This window comes from Tubulanus polymorphus, chromosome 5, assembly GCF_964204645.1.
Source record: "Tubulanus polymorphus chromosome 5, tnTubPoly1.2, whole genome shotgun sequence".
NCBI classification, from domain to species: Eukaryota; Metazoa; Nemertea; class Palaeonemertea; order Tubulaniformes; family Tubulanidae; genus Tubulanus; species Tubulanus polymorphus.
In genome coordinates, this window is record NC_134029.1 from 22,125,333 (window position 1) to 22,145,014 (window position 19,682).

The 19,682-nt window shown below is 37.8% G+C and overlaps 2 protein-coding genes and 2 non-coding genes across 7 annotated transcripts in view; 1 reads left to right on the forward strand and 3 right to left on the reverse strand.

The window, feature by feature from the left end:
- Window positions 1-4,532: 4,532 nt before the first annotated feature.
- On the reverse strand, window positions 4,533-11,959 carry LOC141906323 (tRNA (carboxymethyluridine(34)-5-O)-methyltransferase alkbh8-like). The gene is made up of 10 exons (XM_074795570.1): window positions 11,847-11,959; window positions 8,449-8,695; window positions 8,157-8,300; window positions 7,543-7,743; window positions 7,013-7,083; window positions 6,424-6,673; window positions 6,108-6,208; window positions 5,874-6,029; window positions 5,641-5,787; window positions 4,533-5,159 (listed from the first exon to the last, which is right to left on the reverse strand). The coding sequence occupies exons 1-10, from the start codon at window positions 11,946-11,948 to the stop codon at window positions 4,533-4,535; spliced, it is 2,046 nt and encodes a 681-aa protein (XP_074651671.1). The 5' UTR covers window positions 11,949-11,959.
- LOC141906558 (U2 spliceosomal RNA) lies at window positions 9,352-9,544 on the reverse strand. Its single transcript, XR_012619357.1, has one exon. It is a non-coding gene; the product is annotated as a U2 spliceosomal RNA (small nuclear RNA).
- Window positions 10,493-10,685, reverse strand: LOC141906559 (U2 spliceosomal RNA). Its single transcript, XR_012619358.1, has one exon. It is a non-coding gene; the product is annotated as a U2 spliceosomal RNA (small nuclear RNA).
- A 231-nt stretch (window positions 11,960-12,190) lies between the features above and the next one.
- LOC141904926 (THO complex subunit 2-like) overlaps window positions 12,191-19,682 on the forward strand; it is a 55,811-nt gene continuing 48,319 nt past the window's right edge. For 3 of the 4 annotated variants that reach the window (XM_074793551.1, XM_074793553.1, XM_074793552.1), the window contains exons 1-8: window positions 12,191-12,275; window positions 12,817-12,979; window positions 13,350-13,401; window positions 15,052-15,122; window positions 15,880-16,001; window positions 16,082-16,194; window positions 16,298-16,458; window positions 17,179-17,274. In XM_074793551.1, coding sequence (XP_074649652.1) covers window positions 12,211-12,275; window positions 12,817-12,979; window positions 13,350-13,401; window positions 15,052-15,122; window positions 15,880-16,001; window positions 16,082-16,194; window positions 16,298-16,458; window positions 17,179-17,274 — 843 coding nt within the window. In that variant the 5' untranslated portion in view covers window positions 12,191-12,210. Of the gene's footprint in view, window positions 12,276-12,816; window positions 12,980-13,349; window positions 13,402-14,628; window positions 14,831-15,051; window positions 15,123-15,879; window positions 16,002-16,081; window positions 16,195-16,297; window positions 16,459-17,178; window positions 17,275-19,682 lie in introns of those variants that run through there. The other variant, XM_074793555.1, reaches the window with a different exon arrangement.

Below are 19,682 nucleotides of genomic sequence, written 5' to 3' on the forward strand. Positions count from 1 at the left end.
TTGTTCTAACAGCGACTCAGGAATGAAACACGGAATGTTTCTGTCTCCTGTCTCCATGTTTCCCTGCACCGTGTGCATTGGGCTTAAAACTTCAGTATATTTGAATTACTTGTTATAATGAGGTTCCACAAGAACTAGATCTGAACATGAAGTTATTTTCTTGTGATAACTTACATTCCCTCTGGCAAAAATGTCTCATAAAATCTATTCGATTGTTTTGTTTTTTATTTTGAAAAATAGTCTATCATTGATAGTTGAATGAAGTTTTTTGTGTGTACTTGTGTAAACTTTTGTTTGTAAAAAAATAACGGATACATATATTAAAATGCTCTAGACTTGAAAAAAGAGGCCTTGCATGAGATCATGCCGCAAAAGAATCTTACATTAAACTGTAAGCCATGTTGTAACAGAATGAACTGAGGGTAGAGATTTCTGAATAGTTCGTGAAAAGTTGTTATTGGTTAGCTGTTTGACGTGGGGATTTTGTGACAAGGCATGCAAGGCGTCTTTGTACCGGATATGGGTCCTAATGTCATTCTGAACAGCACTTTTGCTGTCATTATCTTCCGTGCATATCACAAAAATACCAGTAAACCAGATACCAGTAAATTCACAGGTTTTCCGTGGCTTCCATACCGACTTAAAACGACCAATATTGGTTGAGTTCATGAATCCGTCCAATGTTGAAATAGCCTCGGTAACTTATATCTCGGTTCATACCAGGCAGTTCCACATCTAAATTTTATTCCAATTTAGTAGTATACAAAATGCGGAGTCAAACTTAATCATTTTCTGAACGCTATAGTGATCATGATCAATCAATGTAGATATTATCAAGATTCATTGTTTTTCAAACAAACCAAATTTGAAATCCGTCATTACCTAATATGATATAGGTCTATTCAGTATTTCGTTTGCTGTTTGAAGGTAAATTTACATCATAGTTTTCTTTCTGGTCATTTTTGCTGTAAGATCAGTTATTATTATTATTATTATTATTATCATCATCATTATTTTGAAGTCTGATTTCTGATTTAGAGAAGAAATACAGTAAACCTCAACTTGCTTGGACATGGCCTACTTGGACTTTTGACAAACTCGGACAGATACGAAATCATTTTTCTGACATCCTTACATATTTTCCTACCCTTACCTCAGACTAATTTTACCGCTCCAACTTAGGCGAGGTTTACTGTACGATCATATACCTTAATGTTTAGTTAATGATCTTGAATTTCTGTGAAAGTTGTATCTCGTAATAATGTCTCTACTTATCGTGTGCATAGACTTTAAGAAAAAATTCGATGTAATGCACCAATTGTCTCTCTACTTAAAATGAAATATTTATTTATGAAAATGAATTACAGTTATATCATTATTGTCCGGGCATCAATTATATATTATGAAGAATTATAATATGAGTGAAATAGATTTGTACATGTTGTTAATGTCCGTAATAAAAACATACCCTATATATGTATATATATATATATTTCACCCATGTCTTATTTCTTTGTTTTTGAATATTTGAAAAAGATCTAGAGAGAAAGTTATCATTCTGTCATAGCCTTGTCGTTGTACGGTTTTTCTTTCCGCGTTTAGAAAATAAAAGAAAAGATGGATCTATCTAATCAAACGACGAAACCAATACTATTTATTGAATGCAAGCTGCACATCGAATGGTTTTTCAATAAAAAAAACGGCGTTGATTCGAAAGAGAAATTTTTTTTTCATCGGGTATAGCAAAGCTGTGTGCTATGTATATATATATCTTCTAAATTCAAAGAAAAAATAACTTCATGGAATTTGATGAATGTAAAATTCTGATCTAGATCGATATTAAAATCCATACAGTAAAAGCAACTCACATTTTCATCAATATTCATAAATGATGATAATCTATAATTTCGGCTAATAGAGATGTTCATATATGTATGAATGTAAAATTCTGATCTAGATCGATATTAAAATCCGTACAGTAAAAGCAACTCACATTTTCATCAATATTCATAAATGATGATAATCTATAATTTCGGCTAATAGAGATGTTCATATATGTATGAATGTATAATTCTGATCTAGATCGATATTAAAATCCATACAGTAAAACATATCATATTTTCATCAATATCTATAAATGATGATAATTAACTGCGTAGATATTTTTCGTCGATATTCTGCTGACGTAAATTAACTGGATCGAAGTCGTAGTTATACATCAACGAAATGATAACTGGAAATTGGACAGAGGCAGATGGGAGTGAGCATAAATCTAGGACCGAAATTCTACTAGTTATGTTGTCTGCGTGGGTCTGCGGGCCCATATCCATAGTCGGTTTATTGGGCAACATCATTTCGATGATCATCTGGCCCCGAATATCTCATACTTCAAGAGATTTAAGCCAGTATTTAATATCGCTCGCTTTAGCTGATTCTCTTGCTTTGCTGTGCTCGTGTCTGACGAACTGGCTCCCGTATTCCTTGTCCTACGCCACATCGGGAACGTTCTATTTGGACGTTCTGATTTTGCATCCAGCTATTTGTAAATGTATCATGTTTTTAAGCGTAACTTTCAGACTATTTTCGGCTTGGATAATCGTGCTCTATGCCTCTGAAAGATGTATCGCCATTATTTGGCCGATTTTTAGGTTGCGTTTTTTCGCTACAAAACGCCGAACAAGTTGGTTGTTGATTTCATTTTGTTTCGTATTCATTTTTTCGATCGATCACTTTTACGTTGTTGATATCATTGCCACGCCACAGTATAAGAGAAATTATTGTGACATGGACGCCATGAAGCTTCCGAATATATACGTGTTAAAGTTCTATCTTATTTTGAAACTAAGCTTCCTCTTCGTCATTCCGTTGATGGCAATCTCTGGTGGAAATCTGATTGTTTCGATTGCGATCATACGAAGAATTAAGATAGGGATACGCAAGCAGAGAAAAAGAGAATGGCGTTGCCACTTGAATTTCGTGTTGGTATCATTTTCCTATATAGTTTTGACATTTCCTCTAGTAATCCTAACACTTGTAGGTGGCGGAAGTAGACCTGCAATGAAACACTGGTATAACTTTACAATTTCATTTTCGTATCTTAATTATGCGAGTAATTTCATTATATACGCATGTATTTTTCCAGATTTTAGACGGGAGATTGTAACGCTGTTTCATTGCGGTGACACGTTAAACCAGTAGACATAGCTTAACGATAATAGGGTTAAGTGCTTGTCGAAAATAGCGTGCAACGGAAATATATCTTAAAAGTATTTTTTGTCATTTGTTCTTTGTCGATGGTGTCTAGTTATGAGCAGTTGACTTGTTGTGATATTCACGAAAAAATGCCCAGGAAAAGACGAAGGTTTTCGTTCTATAATCACATCTAGTAGCCTATAGTTAGAAAGGACTGTTATTCGGTTCAATCGGGTGAATTTATAACTTCAGGATCCGCACTTTCTTACGTTGTATTAGAACAGAAAACTGAGTTTTAAGTTTCCTTTTTTAAAAAGTCTTGTTTCATTGGAAACATCGCCGATGTCTGTTTTTAATGGTTTCAGTGGTCATAGTTCTGCTCAGACTCCAGTGATGCCCAGACTCTGAGCAGAGCTTTGACCAGCACTGAAACCATTAAAACGGACAACGATGACTCCAGACTGCCCCCCTTAAAATGCTGATCCGTTCTTAACTCAAGGCGTGTAGCCAGTTTTCCAAGGGCGGTTCCAAATGTATTCCAAACGGGAAATAACATTTCCACCAAAAGGCATTTGTTCTAGAACAAGCCAACCCAACAGGACCTATGGTTTGTAATATTAAGCAAAAGTATTGGCACTTTTTAGTTGATTACGCACGTGTTGACATTGCAACTGCTCAACAGTAAAATGCCTGCATCAGTTATCGTTACACTTCATTACGAACGTGGGTATCTAGATGCATATTTTCTTAAAGCCTACGATTAGAAAATTTGAGCAGATTAAGCCAATTTCACTGCTTTGTAGCATTCCGGACACGTCTAAATCTTCTTAATCAAAATAGAAAATCGGATGAAACAAATTGGAATCATCAAATAGTGGTTTTAAAGTCTTTACTAAGAGAAAATAAATCATAAAGCGTTGACTGGGTTTTTACGGTTGAAACGATATTAGCCCGCCACTGTTGCATTGTGTTGAGATAGCAATCTTGACTGTCTAGTGCTGCCCCTATGTATAACGATAGCGGGAAAAACACGAACTAACAATATTCGCTTGCCAAAGTCATTGAACGGCTGTACTGGACAAACTATTTACCGATTTGCAGGCCGGATTCCAAAAAATTCTCTTGTATGCTAAATCTGCACTTCTCAACGTATAGAAATATTATACAAGCGCCACCAACTTTCACTTCATCCTGAAGTAGCTCCAATGAGTAGATGCCATTACAAAATTCCTCGTTTCCGAAGTAAATACAAAAAGAAGACGAAATCGAAAATATTCGACAAACAGCGACATTTATTAAAAGCAATGATAATATTGTACATAATACAACATAATTGTACATTAAATGACTAGATTTTTTTGTATTATAACGCACCAGTTTCCCTTATCGTAATAACTATGAATAACTTCAACGCCTGGAATCGTTTCGCATAAAGTTTCAAGTTCGCCTTGTCTGAACACGTGATAAAACCGATGAAAAACTGGATTACAATCTCGATCTTCCGACGTTTCGTTACTCGCCGCCGATCCAAGCGATAAGCGATTTTTCTGTTTGGCTTTCATGTGCCACGGTACGAGAACGTCCTGTTTTTCGAACGGAGTACGATTGACGTGAATCGGTAACGAATCGGACGATTCCGTTTGCGTCGACGTCGAAGCGTTACAGTCTGTCGGTGAATCGGTCTGAGTTGAAGTGCTCGCGAGATGTGAAGTATCAACGACTGTTTTCTGACTAGTATCGGAATTGTCGGTGTCAGTTTGTTGAGTAAATGCAATATTCTGATTATCATCACAGTTTAAGCCATCGGCGCGACCCTCCGCTTTGTCATTCGTCGCATCTTTCGCTACTTTGAGGTAGTTTGACTTTTCGTTGTTGAGCTCTTGTTCGAGAGCCCAAACATAAATGAGCGCTTTTCCGCCTTTACACAGAATATTCACGATCTCTTGTATCGCGGCCAATCGCCTTTCCTGTCATTTAAAAATAAGAACAATATTTACGGTTATTAACAGATTCATTTACGCAGGCAAATCAGTTGTCGATCCGGACAAAATCTCCAGACATGGTTTAATCAGAATTTCCCATGTTGTAACACGAGATATTTCTTAGTTCCGGTTCTGCCATCGTTGCCACTATGAGTTACCTCATAGCTGATCCTTCTAATTCACTGTTTGATATTTGCACAGTGAATTTCAGTGACACAGTTACTGATAGGTTGGCAATATGAATGAACTTCTTTCATTCTCAATGCTCATCAGACAATTTTGAAAAACGGCCAACTACATAGAAGTTCCATCGCCAACTTCGGAATAACTTTCATAAGCAATTGGGATGAAAATTGGTGGCGGCAAACAGTCATGTCGAGACTCTAATGTAAAATTTGAAAGGAGAAATGTCGAACCGGATTTATTAAGTTGTCGAGATAACGATTTTAATTTGTTTGTACATTACCTGAGTAGAAAGATGATGTATTACAGCGATACAGATACAAGCGTCGAACACAGGTCTAAGCGGCACCGACAAACAATCACATACAAACACGTGGAAATTTCGTTCGCGACAAATTTGAGCCAGATTGATACTGTGATCGTTACCAACCTGAAATTAGACGCAAAAATACTTGAAAATAAGGTTAGAATTATTACACGATTGAAAATAGGGAATTTAAAAAAATATTTGCTTACCATACAAATGCGTTTATTTACGCTGAGGTATTTTCCGTTACCGCAACCGACATCCGTAACGAGAGCACCATCGGGTAAACCTTGCAGGAACTCGGTCACTTTCGGCCACGGTGAATGACGCGTATCGCTGAAGTGACTAGCTATATCATTATATACCTACACATCAAGAAAATACTTAATCAGCAGATTAAGATTAAAAAATATTCCTCGTTTATTGAATTTTGAATTTCATACCTGATGGACGTGAGTTTTCTCGAGTTCGACGGCTTCTTCATCCGAAGATGGCACGTTCTTTCTGCAGAGATTCGCTTGAGAATCGCAAAACTTAGGAAATTCTGGAAGATACATCGCAGAATGAGCGGAAGGGGTGGATAGGAGAGAGTACTATGGTATATAAGAGCGATCCATAAGAGAATTGTCTAAGACTTTTGATAGAGTCAAATGATCGATAAACCCACAACAGGATCACAACTAAAACAAAATTCATTCTCGAAAAATAGTATCAGTATGATCGATTTCATCACTTCAGCCACATGATTGTCTAACTTACTGCATGTACACGGCTCCTGTCTAATAACACGGAATGTAAAAGACGTTCTCATTTCTCTTCGGATCAACGTCAAATCTTTCTCGATTTCGCCGGCCGCATCCGATTCCTTCGACGGTATGATGTCTGATTTACGAGGTGTAATACCGTGCGACCATAAATACCGCGATTCGCCGGACATTATTAAAACACTGCGACGCGGTAGAACAACGGGAACGTGGTAACCATTCGGGTGTCGGAAATCCATCACCACCTAAAATGAATTCATTGCTGAAATATCAACTCAAAATTTTCAATCATCTTATGCTATCGTACGCAAATGAAATTATAGCAAGATTATTTTCGAGTACTCAGAACTGCCAAACTCAGAAAGATGTCAGTACAATTTTTTGAGTTTGTCAGTATTTTCTTGAGGTTGTCAGTATTTTTCCCAAGAATAACGCGACACGAAAAAAGCTTCCAGTTCCTGTCCAAAAATGGAATTTCTAGCCAAAAATCTAATTGCTTTATTAATTCATAGCCCCATATTACAGTTTATGATTCATAAAGGTCTTATTATACTCGTAATTTAAAGCTTTTATTATATGCTTACCTGAGCACCGAGACTGAGTGATACGATTCCATCTTCAAATGCTGAATGTGTGTCGATATGGGGAGGGATGCCTAAACAAAACGAATGACACTTCACAATTACAACATTAGTACAACCAGGCTCATTAATGAAATTGGTAGTTAATCGCTTCTTCAGTCATGGCTCGAGGGAATATTAGCCATATTGCCCAATATGGTCTAGAATTCTCAATGCCTTTTGAAATAAGGTCGTTCATTCTTATAGACACTTGATAGCCCCCAAAACTCTGACAATCTCAGGGAGCCCTCTAAATATTTCAAATTGGCCTGTTTTTAGAATGCCCTCAATTTTCATTCAATCTAGCCCTCACCCTGAATCCACGCCTGATTTCAACACTCATTCTAATACTGGAAGTGGGGCATTCTTGCCTCTACTTTGGTCCCCACAAGAGCAACCTTTACACTACCTATTTATGAATGGTAATAACTGTTTGAAGTACAGGATTTTAAGATGGAGATATGAATCATTCATAACAGCTAATGAGAACTCACCTTGTCCAGGTGTGTACTGATTTATGGTCAACTGATTAGGACGATTTTTAATGCAACCGAGCGCCAGTAATCTATCAATCAATTCATCGCACTCGCTCGGTATCCCGTCCGGTAATGGGTGATCCTTGTCGATGTTATTCTTGCCGTAGATGAACTCGTAACCGAAGTGCTTCACACGTCTGTGTTTCATACTCCTTTCAACTAAAACAACAATGATTTAAACTGAACAAATTAAAATTGCAATTCTTCTACACGAGATAATTTGGCCTTAGTCGAACCGGTGTAGATTAAAATTTGACCTGTGCTTAATTAGTGTTCGCACGTAAATGTCTCATTACTGAAATGATATCGAAATGCTGCTATGGCAAATGAGGTGAGACGCTTCCAGAACCAGTCAACATCTGCACTTGCTAAAAATTGGCATGTGTCTGGTCCGATATTTTACGTTGGGCCATATTTAGCCTGTATCCACCAGGACCCATTAGACACCAGCGTTAAACCCAGGCCTAATCTGGCACAGGCCAAAAGTGCCTGAATGATCGTGGCCATAATCTTGTTCACTCATCCTATTCCCTGAATTATGGCATTGATTATGTAATTGCGCATCATATTACCTTTCGCTCCACTGGCTTCGTCAATTAAGGTTTCATCCCACTTAATACAATCTAACAGCCTCTCTTCATACGCTTCATCCACAAAGTTAGGTTTCAGAATTAGGCCGGGAGGTGATCTTTGGTTCATCCGACACGGTTGAGGAACTGAAAATGAATTAATTTTCAGCAGGGAAAATATTATCTAGAAACAAACATAATGAAATCAAGATGTACTTCTTATCATCCTACAAGTATAAACTGTCAATATGCATAACTCCCAACAAGCTTACTAATGTGGTAAGAAGATATTTACCATTCTCCACGAAAGCTGTATAAAACTTTACTCCACAAATAGAAATCTCTTCAGGGCATTTCAACAGACGTCCATTCGTGTGTATGTGAGCTTTTTCAGCTGTTTCTACATCACAGAACGACACAAACGAATACGGTTTTCCGGGTAACATGACGATCGCTTGAATCGCGCCGAATTTGTGGAACATTCGGTGTAGTTCTTCCCTCTTGACCTGATTTCCGAGACCACCATTGCCGATGTACAAGTTCTGAAAAAGAAACGAAAAGGATGGGGAAAGATATATGTTGTTTATGTTGAGAAATGTATGCACGATATTCATTCATTATCTCAAAACAATGACAATTTCATCCATTAAGGGGTAAGCTCTATCGTGATTCAATTCACCCATCAAATAAGGGTTCATCGGTTCTCACATTGTTTGGTGGAAAGAGACAACTGATTTAGGATCAGGATTTGGGTACGCATAACTCAGAGAGGGAATGAGCCAATCCTGGAGGTAATGCAATACCAGACCAAGCGAGAACAAACCCCTGACAGATCATTAGTAGTTCATGCGAGAAACACACAACAACTGACATGATGTTATTTGCTCCTCATAAGTATTTGATGTCAGTCATGAAAGATCAACTTTTCTCCATTATCTGTAAATGCTTTCCTTGAAACCTTTAATGCTGACAGACAGAAAATTTTATGATCTCGCTAAATTAATCAGTAGAATTCCTTCAGATAATGAGCTGAGATAGACTTGTTTTTGCCATTATAGACGGTGTTGAAAGACTAGACAACACAGAAATTGACTTCACAAAAACTGTTGATAGAATTCCAGTGTAAGAGGCCTTTGATAAGACTGTTTGAAGGCTTGATCTGGGGGATCTCATTTTATTTTAAATGTATAACTCCCAGAGGGAGTGAGCCGATCCTGGAGGTACTGCAATACCAGGCCAACTCGTGGCGAAGGCGGAGCAAGCCCCTGACTCTTCACCTAGTGCCAAAAATCAGTTTAATATCGAAGCTCCCCGATGGGGAGCGTATCAGATATTAAGCTGATAAGAACAGATACTACACTTTGATCTTAGCCAATAGGCCGAGAAGCGATACCGTCCAATGTACGCCATTTCATATATTTGTCCAACATTAGATATTTACATTAAGTGCGACAGATGAAAATGTACGCAGTTTATATCATCCTGAATAGTTTTAATCTTTGATAGAACGTTTGAATGAAAATAGAATTAATTTCTTATATTTCGATATTAAGTTCGAGCTACTTTAACAGATCTAAATGCATTTAATTGTAGATCTTATTTATTTTCCAAGAAATTTGCCGACTACGAATAGTCATAATGTACTTGAACTCCAAGTAAAACGTTAGTGAAACGTTCAGCGGACAAAAATACCACCCCTTAGGCGCTTTGTGTAATAGCACACACACGAGTTCAAATCATCATTCAATCTAACCTATCACAGATTGAGTAGATCGTGTAAAGCCAATCAAGTCTAGCTTAGTTCACATATGGACGTATAAACTAAGTTTATACGTCCATGGTTCATACTACTATCTGAAGATTAACTCGGACTGTTTTGAAATCAAACATTGACTTAAGTTGGAGTTTTCCTCTAGTAGAATAAAGTCAGCTTATTCAGCGTCTTTCTTCGACACTTATGGTTATCTAAATCTTGATAAATTTCTATACAGTCTATATCTATTTATCCAGAGTTAAACTAGATAAAATGCCGTGCAATGTTTAGTAATACCAATCGGATGATGTAATGATGGACCACAGAAAACTGCGCGAGGTGGACACAGATATAGTAAGGCATGCACCAGTTAAACTAGAATGAATCCTGGGAGAAAAATCCCATGCAAGAACCAATCTGAATCAGATAGTGGACTGAGACTGACTTGGTTTTCCCATTATAGCAGAGTACAGCATTGGAAGACTAGCCAACACTGAAGTTGACTGAATAAAACATTCCAGCATTTTCAAGACTATTTGAAGGCTGGATTTTGGGGTTCTCATTTTATTTTCTGCATAACTCCCAGAGGGAGTGAGCCGATCCTGGAGGTACTGCAATACCAGGCCAACTCGTGGCGAAGGCGGAGCAAGCCCCTGACTCTTCACCTAGTGCCAAAAATCAGTTTAATATCGAAGCTCCCCGATGGGGAGCGTATCAGATATTAAGCTGATAAGAACAGATACTACACTTTGATCTTAGCCAATAGGCCGAGAAGCGATACCGTCCAATGTACGCCATTTGATATATTTGTCCAACACTAGATATTTACAATAAGTGCGACAGATGAAAATGTACGCAGTTTATATCATCCTGAATAGTTTTAATTTTTGATAGAACGTTTGAATGAAAATAGAATTGATTTCTTATATTTCGATATTAAGTTCTAGCTACTTTGATAGATCTAAATGCATTTAATTGTAGATGTTATTTATTTTTGCGAGAAATTTGCCGACTACAAATGCATATAATTATCATAATATCAATAATAACCTTCACCTTTGTGGAGCTCGCAAATGTAAATACCACCCATTAGGCGCAACCATTACAATGCGTGGTTCACACACAGCATGAGCTTAGTGTAAACTATAATAGCCTCTGTACACTAATAATGTTAAAATTATATCAGATGATTTTAGAAGCTATTGACTCAATCTTAAATTCAACACAATCAAGACTTAGGCCTAGATGATCAAATAAAGCCATCAATATCTAGTTTAGGCCCTTGTTAGGCCTATACACAATCCTTGTTTTGAGTCGTAGATTTTACGAGATGTAGCATATTTCACAAAAATGACACTATTAGATTAGCTAATCACAACATTTAGAGCTGAATGCATGATTTAAGCAAATATGTGAGGTCATTTTTCAGTATGGATTGGAAAAGTGAAATGAACAACGCCAACCAATGAGTAACGCGCAGAGTGGCCAAGGCTAACCTAATACATGAACCATTACAATTACAATTGTAAACATCTATCGCATGGTATTCCTTTTAATGCCTTATGTAATGTTATTTATCAATTAAAGACCAATTACTTAGTAACTGATATCACAGCTGGGATAAATCGAGTAGCCCCCCCATCCTCGCACCCCTGCCTAAAAAACATGAAAAAAACTTGCGGTATCATTTGTGCCTAAAACTGAGGAATGATTAAAACTTCATCACTTCAGATAGCCTGTGATTGAAAACCTTTTCATAAATTTTTGCGACGCTGTTCCTTTCAAAACTTAATAGATACAATACAGGTGAACACGAGGGTCCAGTCAGGTGGTTGTTGTGGAGCTGCAACAACCTCCAAAACCATGGGCGATCTTCTTGCCTTAAAAACCCTTTTATTGTCAGATTCATCAGTTAATCATATAAGTGTAATAATTCCTACCCTTGTTGAGTGATCTACGGTCATAATCCCGTCGTGTTTCATCAGTATCTTATTAGCTTTTACTTGTTTTTTCATCATTTTTCGTTCCATTTTACTGAACATCGTGCTGAAATCGATCGAGACGAAATGTTTACGGAGCCACCCTTTTAGCACTACTTATTGCGCACCGATACTGTTCGAACCCCGATATATCTTTAACAGTAAAATTTCAAACACATATTTTTACATGAAAAATAAACCGCTTAATTACGAACATGTATCTACGAATAATTTATTAAAATCCTTGAAAAGATATCGCACATTCAGAACCGGAGCCTGCCGTTTAGAGATCCGTGCGAGTCCTCAGGCCTCAGGTACTCACAAAATGGCGACGTTTTGCTTAGGTCAAGAAAGTTTCAAAAATTGGGAAAAATCGGGCAAAGCTGAGTTGTAAGTGATCGCAGCCGATTTATTTGTACACCTCCATAAACAAATACATGTTCAGCATCAATAGAATGTTAAATTTGAGTTGCTTACGAGTGAAATGTGCGTTTAAAATGTGATTGAATTTCACTGGCATTTTATTATTCTCACACACACCACCACATACATATAGTCTCAGTCTCAGTCAGCATCATCATCATCCTGCCTGGAAACCAGCCTCAATCAACGGGGCCCGGTTTCACGATAAAGTTTAAGCCTACAACGATTACGTTTTAATTGTTGTCTTCATTGAAAACATGAAGTAACCAATGGCAATTACACCAAAAATTTGAGTTTAACTTGTTTGTGAAACTGGGCCCAGGCTGATTATTCTGCTGGTACACAGGTTGTCGCAGTGATGGTGGAGACGGGTCTGAGAGGCCGGTTGTAGCTCGAGTCCTGGGAATGCGTTCAGATGCTAATTCAGTCCCTCGCGTTAAAAGTCTGTATCATACAAACAATCGATGATAAAGTTGAGTGATGATGATGATGATGAATTTTTTTACAGTTTGAAGTCTTGCAAGTTAGCGATAAAAGGTGAAGGAACTGAATCGATTTGGACTGCGACGAAAGAGAAATCATTGAAAAGATGTCTACACGAGGTCTGCTGGCAAACTATCAAGGGTTCATTGAAGCAAGATCTTGCTGTTTTAGCCCTCAATGAAGTTTCAGTAAGTATATTCTGAAGATTAATGTAACTTTTCTTCAGATAAGCTATTATTGAGATTATAATGCCCATAAAAGTCTTGCACAAAAAGAGATATTCTCAGGATTTACAAACTTTGAGGGTCTGTCGTTTATATCACTTTTGACCAGTCATATAGTATAGTCACACCAAAAAAGCACATTGCTGCTGTGCACAACACAGCAGGATCTGTAGATCAGTCATAGCCTAGAGAATTACGTCTTCCTTAAGTCCTTTTAGAAGTAATTTTACCCAGGGACACTACATTACTATATTGGGTTCATCAAACATGACCTGAGTCCCAGAATTTAATATTTTAATATTCTTAATGGTTTGTTAATTCTTTCTCTTTGTAGGACCTGCATCCCGATGTGTCTTCGCTGTTAGCCGACGTATTGTCTTTGATTGGTACGACTGATTTAAATTTCTACACATTTTTCTGTGATGTCATCACATGAGGGGTTTCTCGAATGCTAGTTTAGGTGTTTAATATAAAGCGCTGTGAGGTAAGGTTGACAGAGAGAGAGAGATAGAGAGGGAACGAAACGAAGGAGGTGGTACGCCCGTTCTCTGAAGGTTCGCTTGAATCTGTGCGAATAAGAAAGATGAAGTGGCGCTACTTCAAGAAGTGTGAGAAGATTCGGAGGTTGCATTAATGTCTTAGTGAAATTTGCTGGGGAAAAGTTGAGTATAATGATGTCTTTTTATGCGAAATCGTTTTGATTAGTGGCGCCGGTGTATTTTGATGGAAGTTCCCCCCGCGCCCTTGAGAGCTCTCGGGAGTTGTCTGTTGTCATTTACGTAGCGTTCGGGTAGGCCTATGTTATCTCTGTCTACGGTGAATGAACTATGCTATTATTCTTGAGAAAGCAATGATTCCCCACTTGAGCAATCACGAAGCGCAAATCTAGACTTTATTTAAGAAAATTTGAACGCGCGTGTGCTGAAATCAAAAAGTGACTCTTAAGTCTACGCGGCAAAGCTTGAGTTCAAACCCTGTTGTGCTTTTGGAAGAAACTGTTATGAGCTAAGTTAGTTCATCGTGGGGCTATGAGCTAAGGGTGACGTCAATGATATCGACTAGCTACTTAGATTAAGCGATCATCCAAGATATCTTGTGAAGATGCTAGCTACCGTGTTGAAAGTGGAATAATCCGATGGTCTTCGTGAGTAAATAACGGAGAGGATGGATATCGGTGTAAGCTGATTTGGATTAAAACGTACAAGAATGGATATTCGTGTCGTGGATTTGAAATATTGTCGATATTCATATCTCGATTGTGTCGAAATGGAATATAAATCTTTACGTAAATTGCGAAATATGGATTATTGTGCTGCTGTTCCTTTACACACGGATTTAGGATATTTGTGGTGATCAGTTAATCCGCGATGTGGAATGAATATTAGAATTGAAAGTTAAATCGATTTCAAAGTATTAAAAACGATGTTTTGAAATATATTGTTTCTCAGAATTTTAAATTCAAAGTCCAAAAATAAAATACAACATATTTTGTTGAATTGTCTATACACCGTGTATATGGTTTAGTTTAAGTCAGTCAGTTAGATCAAGAGTCAACTTCCATTGAGAAGAAATCCTTGAAATCATTTTGGCCATTTCCCCTCGAGAAAGATCGATAAAAAAGTGAAGTTTATTTAGCACCAGTAAATAAATTGAATTAAAAACCTCTGAAAAACCATCTACCGAGTACGTCCTGGCTTTCGCCTACTAGCCTTCGTGGTAGCACTTTCGATATGGTCCTATCTCAGATAATCACAGGAGGCTGGTCCAAATTACAATTCTGCTTTGAAAAACTGTAACTGAAACGAAATAAAGCAGGTAAAGTGAACTTTGTTCATAGAATTTTGATTCTGAAGAATAAAAAATTTGGGATATGCAAAAAAATAAATATGCACGATTACTGTACATTTTGACGCTTAGCTTTAAACTGGGCAATTGTTAATACAGAAAAATGATTGTGTTGATAATTATATCTAGCGAGATATCTATAATATTGATGGAAGATTGTACAATTGTGGATGTGTGGCTAATATTTACAGATGTAGAACTTCTATGTAACGATGACAAGTCGCAGAGGGAAAAGTTTATTGCGTTAACTAGAGCCTGCATGGTAAGTCGCATACGAAAGTTGCCTATGATGTAATAGATACGATATTCGAGTCACATTTTTCTTCGGATAAGAAAACGACGTACGTACGTACCATAAAGCTATAGCGCCATCAGTTATGCGCGGCTGGGTCATTTACTTTATCACTTGATTGTCGTTCACATAAAAAAGCTAACTGTGTTGCCAGTTGCTTTGTACATATATATATATCTATGAATTATATTGATTAAGAATATAGAATACCTATTCCATTTGTATTCTGTCCATTTTTGTCTGGTCTATAAATCATGATTTCTGTCTGGTTTCGTTATTGGATTTGGGAATACAGCAAATGTCAGACGAGTTGTGTAACGTTTCATAATTCATGTACGGCTGTCGATTCGGAGCCGTTTAAAGACCATAAACGTCCATTATTTCCGCGTCGATATAAAGACGAGGAAAAGATTATCCACCCGTATTATTCTATCGTTCATTTCCGCGCAGGTTTTTATCTGCGCGACTGAAAAGTAGAAAATGGAATCTTTAATCCATCGCTGGCTCGGAGCCTGTTCGATCTTCGATGAAATTCTGATGATAAATTTTCGTTTAAAAGAAAGTATAGAAGAATGATGATAAAGCGTCAAATGTCTCGAAGGGATGGGTCTAGGCTTGAGATTGAATGATACCTATTCGAAGATTCCTATGATTTATCGAAAGTTTAGACCGGTAGATGTCGAAATAACACCTCAGATATTTGGAATGAAGTTTTTCTCGGTTTCAGCCGACAATTCCCGAGTCACTTCTGAAGGAACGACTCGACACCGATACGCTCGAACAGGTCGGCCTCGTTCAATCGAAATCAGCTTTTCAGACGAAATACGTCAAAACAAAGACCAGATTATAGTAAGTACGGCGGTTCTCGGTTCTCACTAGAGTTCGATATAATATTCGCATTTCATCGCGATGTTGATTCTTGATTTTAGCTATAAACAACAGAAATTCAATCTACTCCGCGAAGAGAATGAAGGCTACGCTAAACTGGTTGCCGAACTCGGTCAGGATTCGACAACAGTCGACAACATCAAATCACTAATCGGTATGTTACTCCTCGAAACCGATAAGTACATGCCTTCATAAAACCAAGTTTTCAAAAATCTTATTGATTGATAATTTTTCTGGTTACTTCCTCATATCTTCAGGTTGTTTCGACTTGGATCCGAACCGTGTATTGGATATTATACTGGAATCGTTCGAATGTCGTCCCGAGTTGGACGCGTTCTTCGTTCCGTTGATCAAATGTTACATCAGCGCTTCGGACGTCATCTGTCACATGATCGGGCACAAGTTTCACTTTTATCAGGTGAGAGCTGCGAATAACGCGGATTAATGCAATATTGACATATACTGCATATAACGCACAATGTGGTAACACATGGTTAGATTGATAGATGGCATATAAATCAAACTGCTATCGACGTACTCAGATACCTGCCTGCAGACACTCGGAGATTTCTTCCTTTTCCATGTATTCTGCCGATCAGATTATGCGGCAATAGTTTATTGAGTATGATAACATAATGGGATGGTCGAATCTAAATAGATCATTCTGATTTCTCGATCGAGGTGTTTTGATAATAAGCGTTTGAAATCGAGAAGCGTTCTTAATAGGCAGCGTATCAGTTAAAAGTTTGTTTGCCTTCATAGTTCGATACTTATACAACGTTTTCATATTGAAATAGAGAATTATCCCGTTTATTTGATTTGAATTTTACGTCCCTTACAAATCCACGATACCTGCCTGGAGCGAAACAGTCGATATGATTTCGAAATCGAACATCGAAGTACAGATATCGTTGTGTTTGATCGGTTGAATTTACATTTTGCCACACATACTGCATGATAGGTCATTGTTAGTGATATTAAAGTGGACGGGGATGCGGTGTTGAATTACATGACAAAGCTGCATGTACTATTTAGATTAGTACTGCTGTATGAATTATTTCCTATTTCTCTGTAATTTTCAAACGAAACAACCAAAAAATCAAGAAAGACGTTTTGAATTTTCTTTATTTTTACGTAGGAAACACAAGAGTTCCAGACCCCTGCTTCGCTGTATAAAGTCACAGCCCTTTTGCTTCACCATCGTCTGATAGAATTAGACAGTCTATATCCACACGTAAGTACGACTGACTCAGTACTCATTGTTTCACATATGGTCGGTGTCGGGTTTTCTCGGGGATCTTTTTATTCTGCTTGTTCATATATATATATATATATATATATATATATATATATATATAAAATGGATAATATGCGGGCGCGACACTTGTGAGCCGTAATCGATCAATACTGCAGGTCACTAGCCTATTGCTCTTCATAATGTAATGATGAAATAATTTTTTCCTGATTCTATTAATATCGAGGTCGGCTTTGTTCGGTCATCAACTGCCACTAACGGTAACTCGCGAGGAGAGTTTTTTCATCTGCGCAGTCGATTCATCATTGCGAGAGTCTCTGTACCGATATTGTCAGTCGAAGGAAATCAGACCTTAGCACAATTTCCTGTAAACACAAACACCCGATTACGTATGAGTTTACGTAAAAACCTGATTGATGTGCGCTGTCCCGGCCGCCCGCAGTTTATTGGTCTCTGACTTCATTTTAACTGTGATTGATCGCGTCTGGAATACGGCCATAAACTACTTTGTTGTCATCATTACGAAATTCCGGCAGCGTCAAAAATCTTCTTTAATTTTGACTCGTTTGAAATTTATGAAAAGTCTCTCTACTTATCGGTTCTAAAAAAAAAAAATCCCTTACGTGTTAAGAATTAGAGAGGCAAAAACTTAGAGAGAGTATATCATTGGAACAAGTGGTATGCATAAAGTGTTGTTAGTAGGGTTCATTTCGCAAAAAAAATGATATAAGATGATAAACTAGATGATGAATCAGTTAGATTGAGTTAAACCTATTTGTGAAATATTGCTGAAGTTGAGTGTTTTGCAGCGGTGTCAAATTTGATTGATTTAGTGAAGTGTTGATGATGTGTTCAGCTGCTCAGTGACTTCTATTTACAAATGAGGCAAGAGCCCGCTGACTTGATATTGGTTTAATGAAAATAGAAGATATTCGCCTCACCAATTATTAGGCCTGTAGCTAGAAACTAGAACTCTCATAGTCCGTACAATGCCTCGATTCCTTAAAAACTCGTCCAAATGGAAAATACATCTAAAGGGCTTTAAACTCCTTCAATTTGCGATATAGCCTATTAGAAATTTTTGTCTAGTTTGTACTTGTACAGTAAACTACGATTCTGGAATGCCTAAAATTGCCAATTTTAGGATTTGTTTTTACCCTTTCAGGTGGTTACCAAATTAGAAACCAAAATTAGGTAGTCATAAAGATAAAAATAACAGAACCATTTAATTAACGGTTTACCAAAGTAAATAGTACCAATTTAAGAGGAGTCGACTGTAATCGGGATATGAAAGTGATGCAGACGCCTCCAAGAGATATGAGATTTTTCCTTTAAAAACTCCTTATAATACCAGAATGACTGATCTGTAGGGACCCTGACTCTTTCGAAGATGAAATGAGTGAATTTATTTAAATTACTTCAGGTCGGAATGTTTAGAAAGTTAATGCAACTACCGGCGCTCTCGTGAGCGGTCGCTGCTCGGTCGAAATGGTCACAATTTCACAGTCGATGGAGCGCGAACGCTACGAACAACGTTCGCGGATTATTGAAAATCGTTTGCGGTCGGTTTCTGTTTTATTGCAATCTGTCAGATTTCAGGGTCAGTATCTCGTCGGGGAAACGTCGGGTAATCAAGCAGCAGCAGCAGCAGCAGTATCCGTCTCTCTAAGGATATCAAACAAACAAGATTTTCACTTCTAATGAGATTTTAAAAATGCTCTTCAAATTTAATAGCCAAAATTTCTCAGTAGTAAAAAGTTCGACACCGATCTGGGTTTTTCAAATTAAGAACGCACCATTTGAGCGCAGGCCTGCGTGAAACGAAACTTTGCTTTGATATTGCCTGTCGATCGCCACAGTATTGAGTTTTAGCTGGACCAGCGATAACAGCCGATTTAAAAACATGTTTGAACGCACAGTGTTGATTTGGTCTGTTCCAGGCTAATTGTGGAACTAAATGTATATGAAAATTCATCAATATGGCAGTCAGCACGTCCTATCGTCGGGCGTATCGGTAGCACCTCCTGCCGCTCGGTGTATCGGTAGCACCTCCTGTCGCTGGGTGTATTGGTAGCACCTCCTGTCGCTGGGTGTATCGGTAGCACCTCCTGTCGCTCGGTGTATCGGTAGCACCTCCTGTCGCTGGGTGTATCGGTAGCACCTCCTGTCGCTCGGTGTATCGGTAGCACCTCCTGTCGCTCGGTGTATTGGTAGCTAATAATGATTGTGTTGCACTACGATCACTATTGGAATGTCAATATATGATGTGATACACAGACACTGCTCTCTCTCTCTCTGTTCTCACTCCTCTTCACAGTTATTAATTATTAGCCATATTTGTATGTACGTGCAATTTATATACACCGAGTAACTGTGAAAAGACGACG

Bases quoted from the DNA above. Each gene is read 5' to 3' on its own strand.
- LOC141906323 (XM_074795570.1), bottom strand. From the start codon at position 11,948: ATGTTCAGTAAAATGGAACGAAAAATGATGAAAAAACAAGTAAAAGCT. The intron at 6,030-6,107 runs GTATGAAATTCA...CTTGATGTGTAG, and splicing joins AGAAAACTCACGTCCATCAG to GTATATAATGATATAGCTAG. The intron at 5,160-5,640 runs GTAATGTACAAA...TTTAAATGACAG, and splicing joins TACATCATCTTTCTACTCAG to GAAAGGCGATTGGCCGCGAT.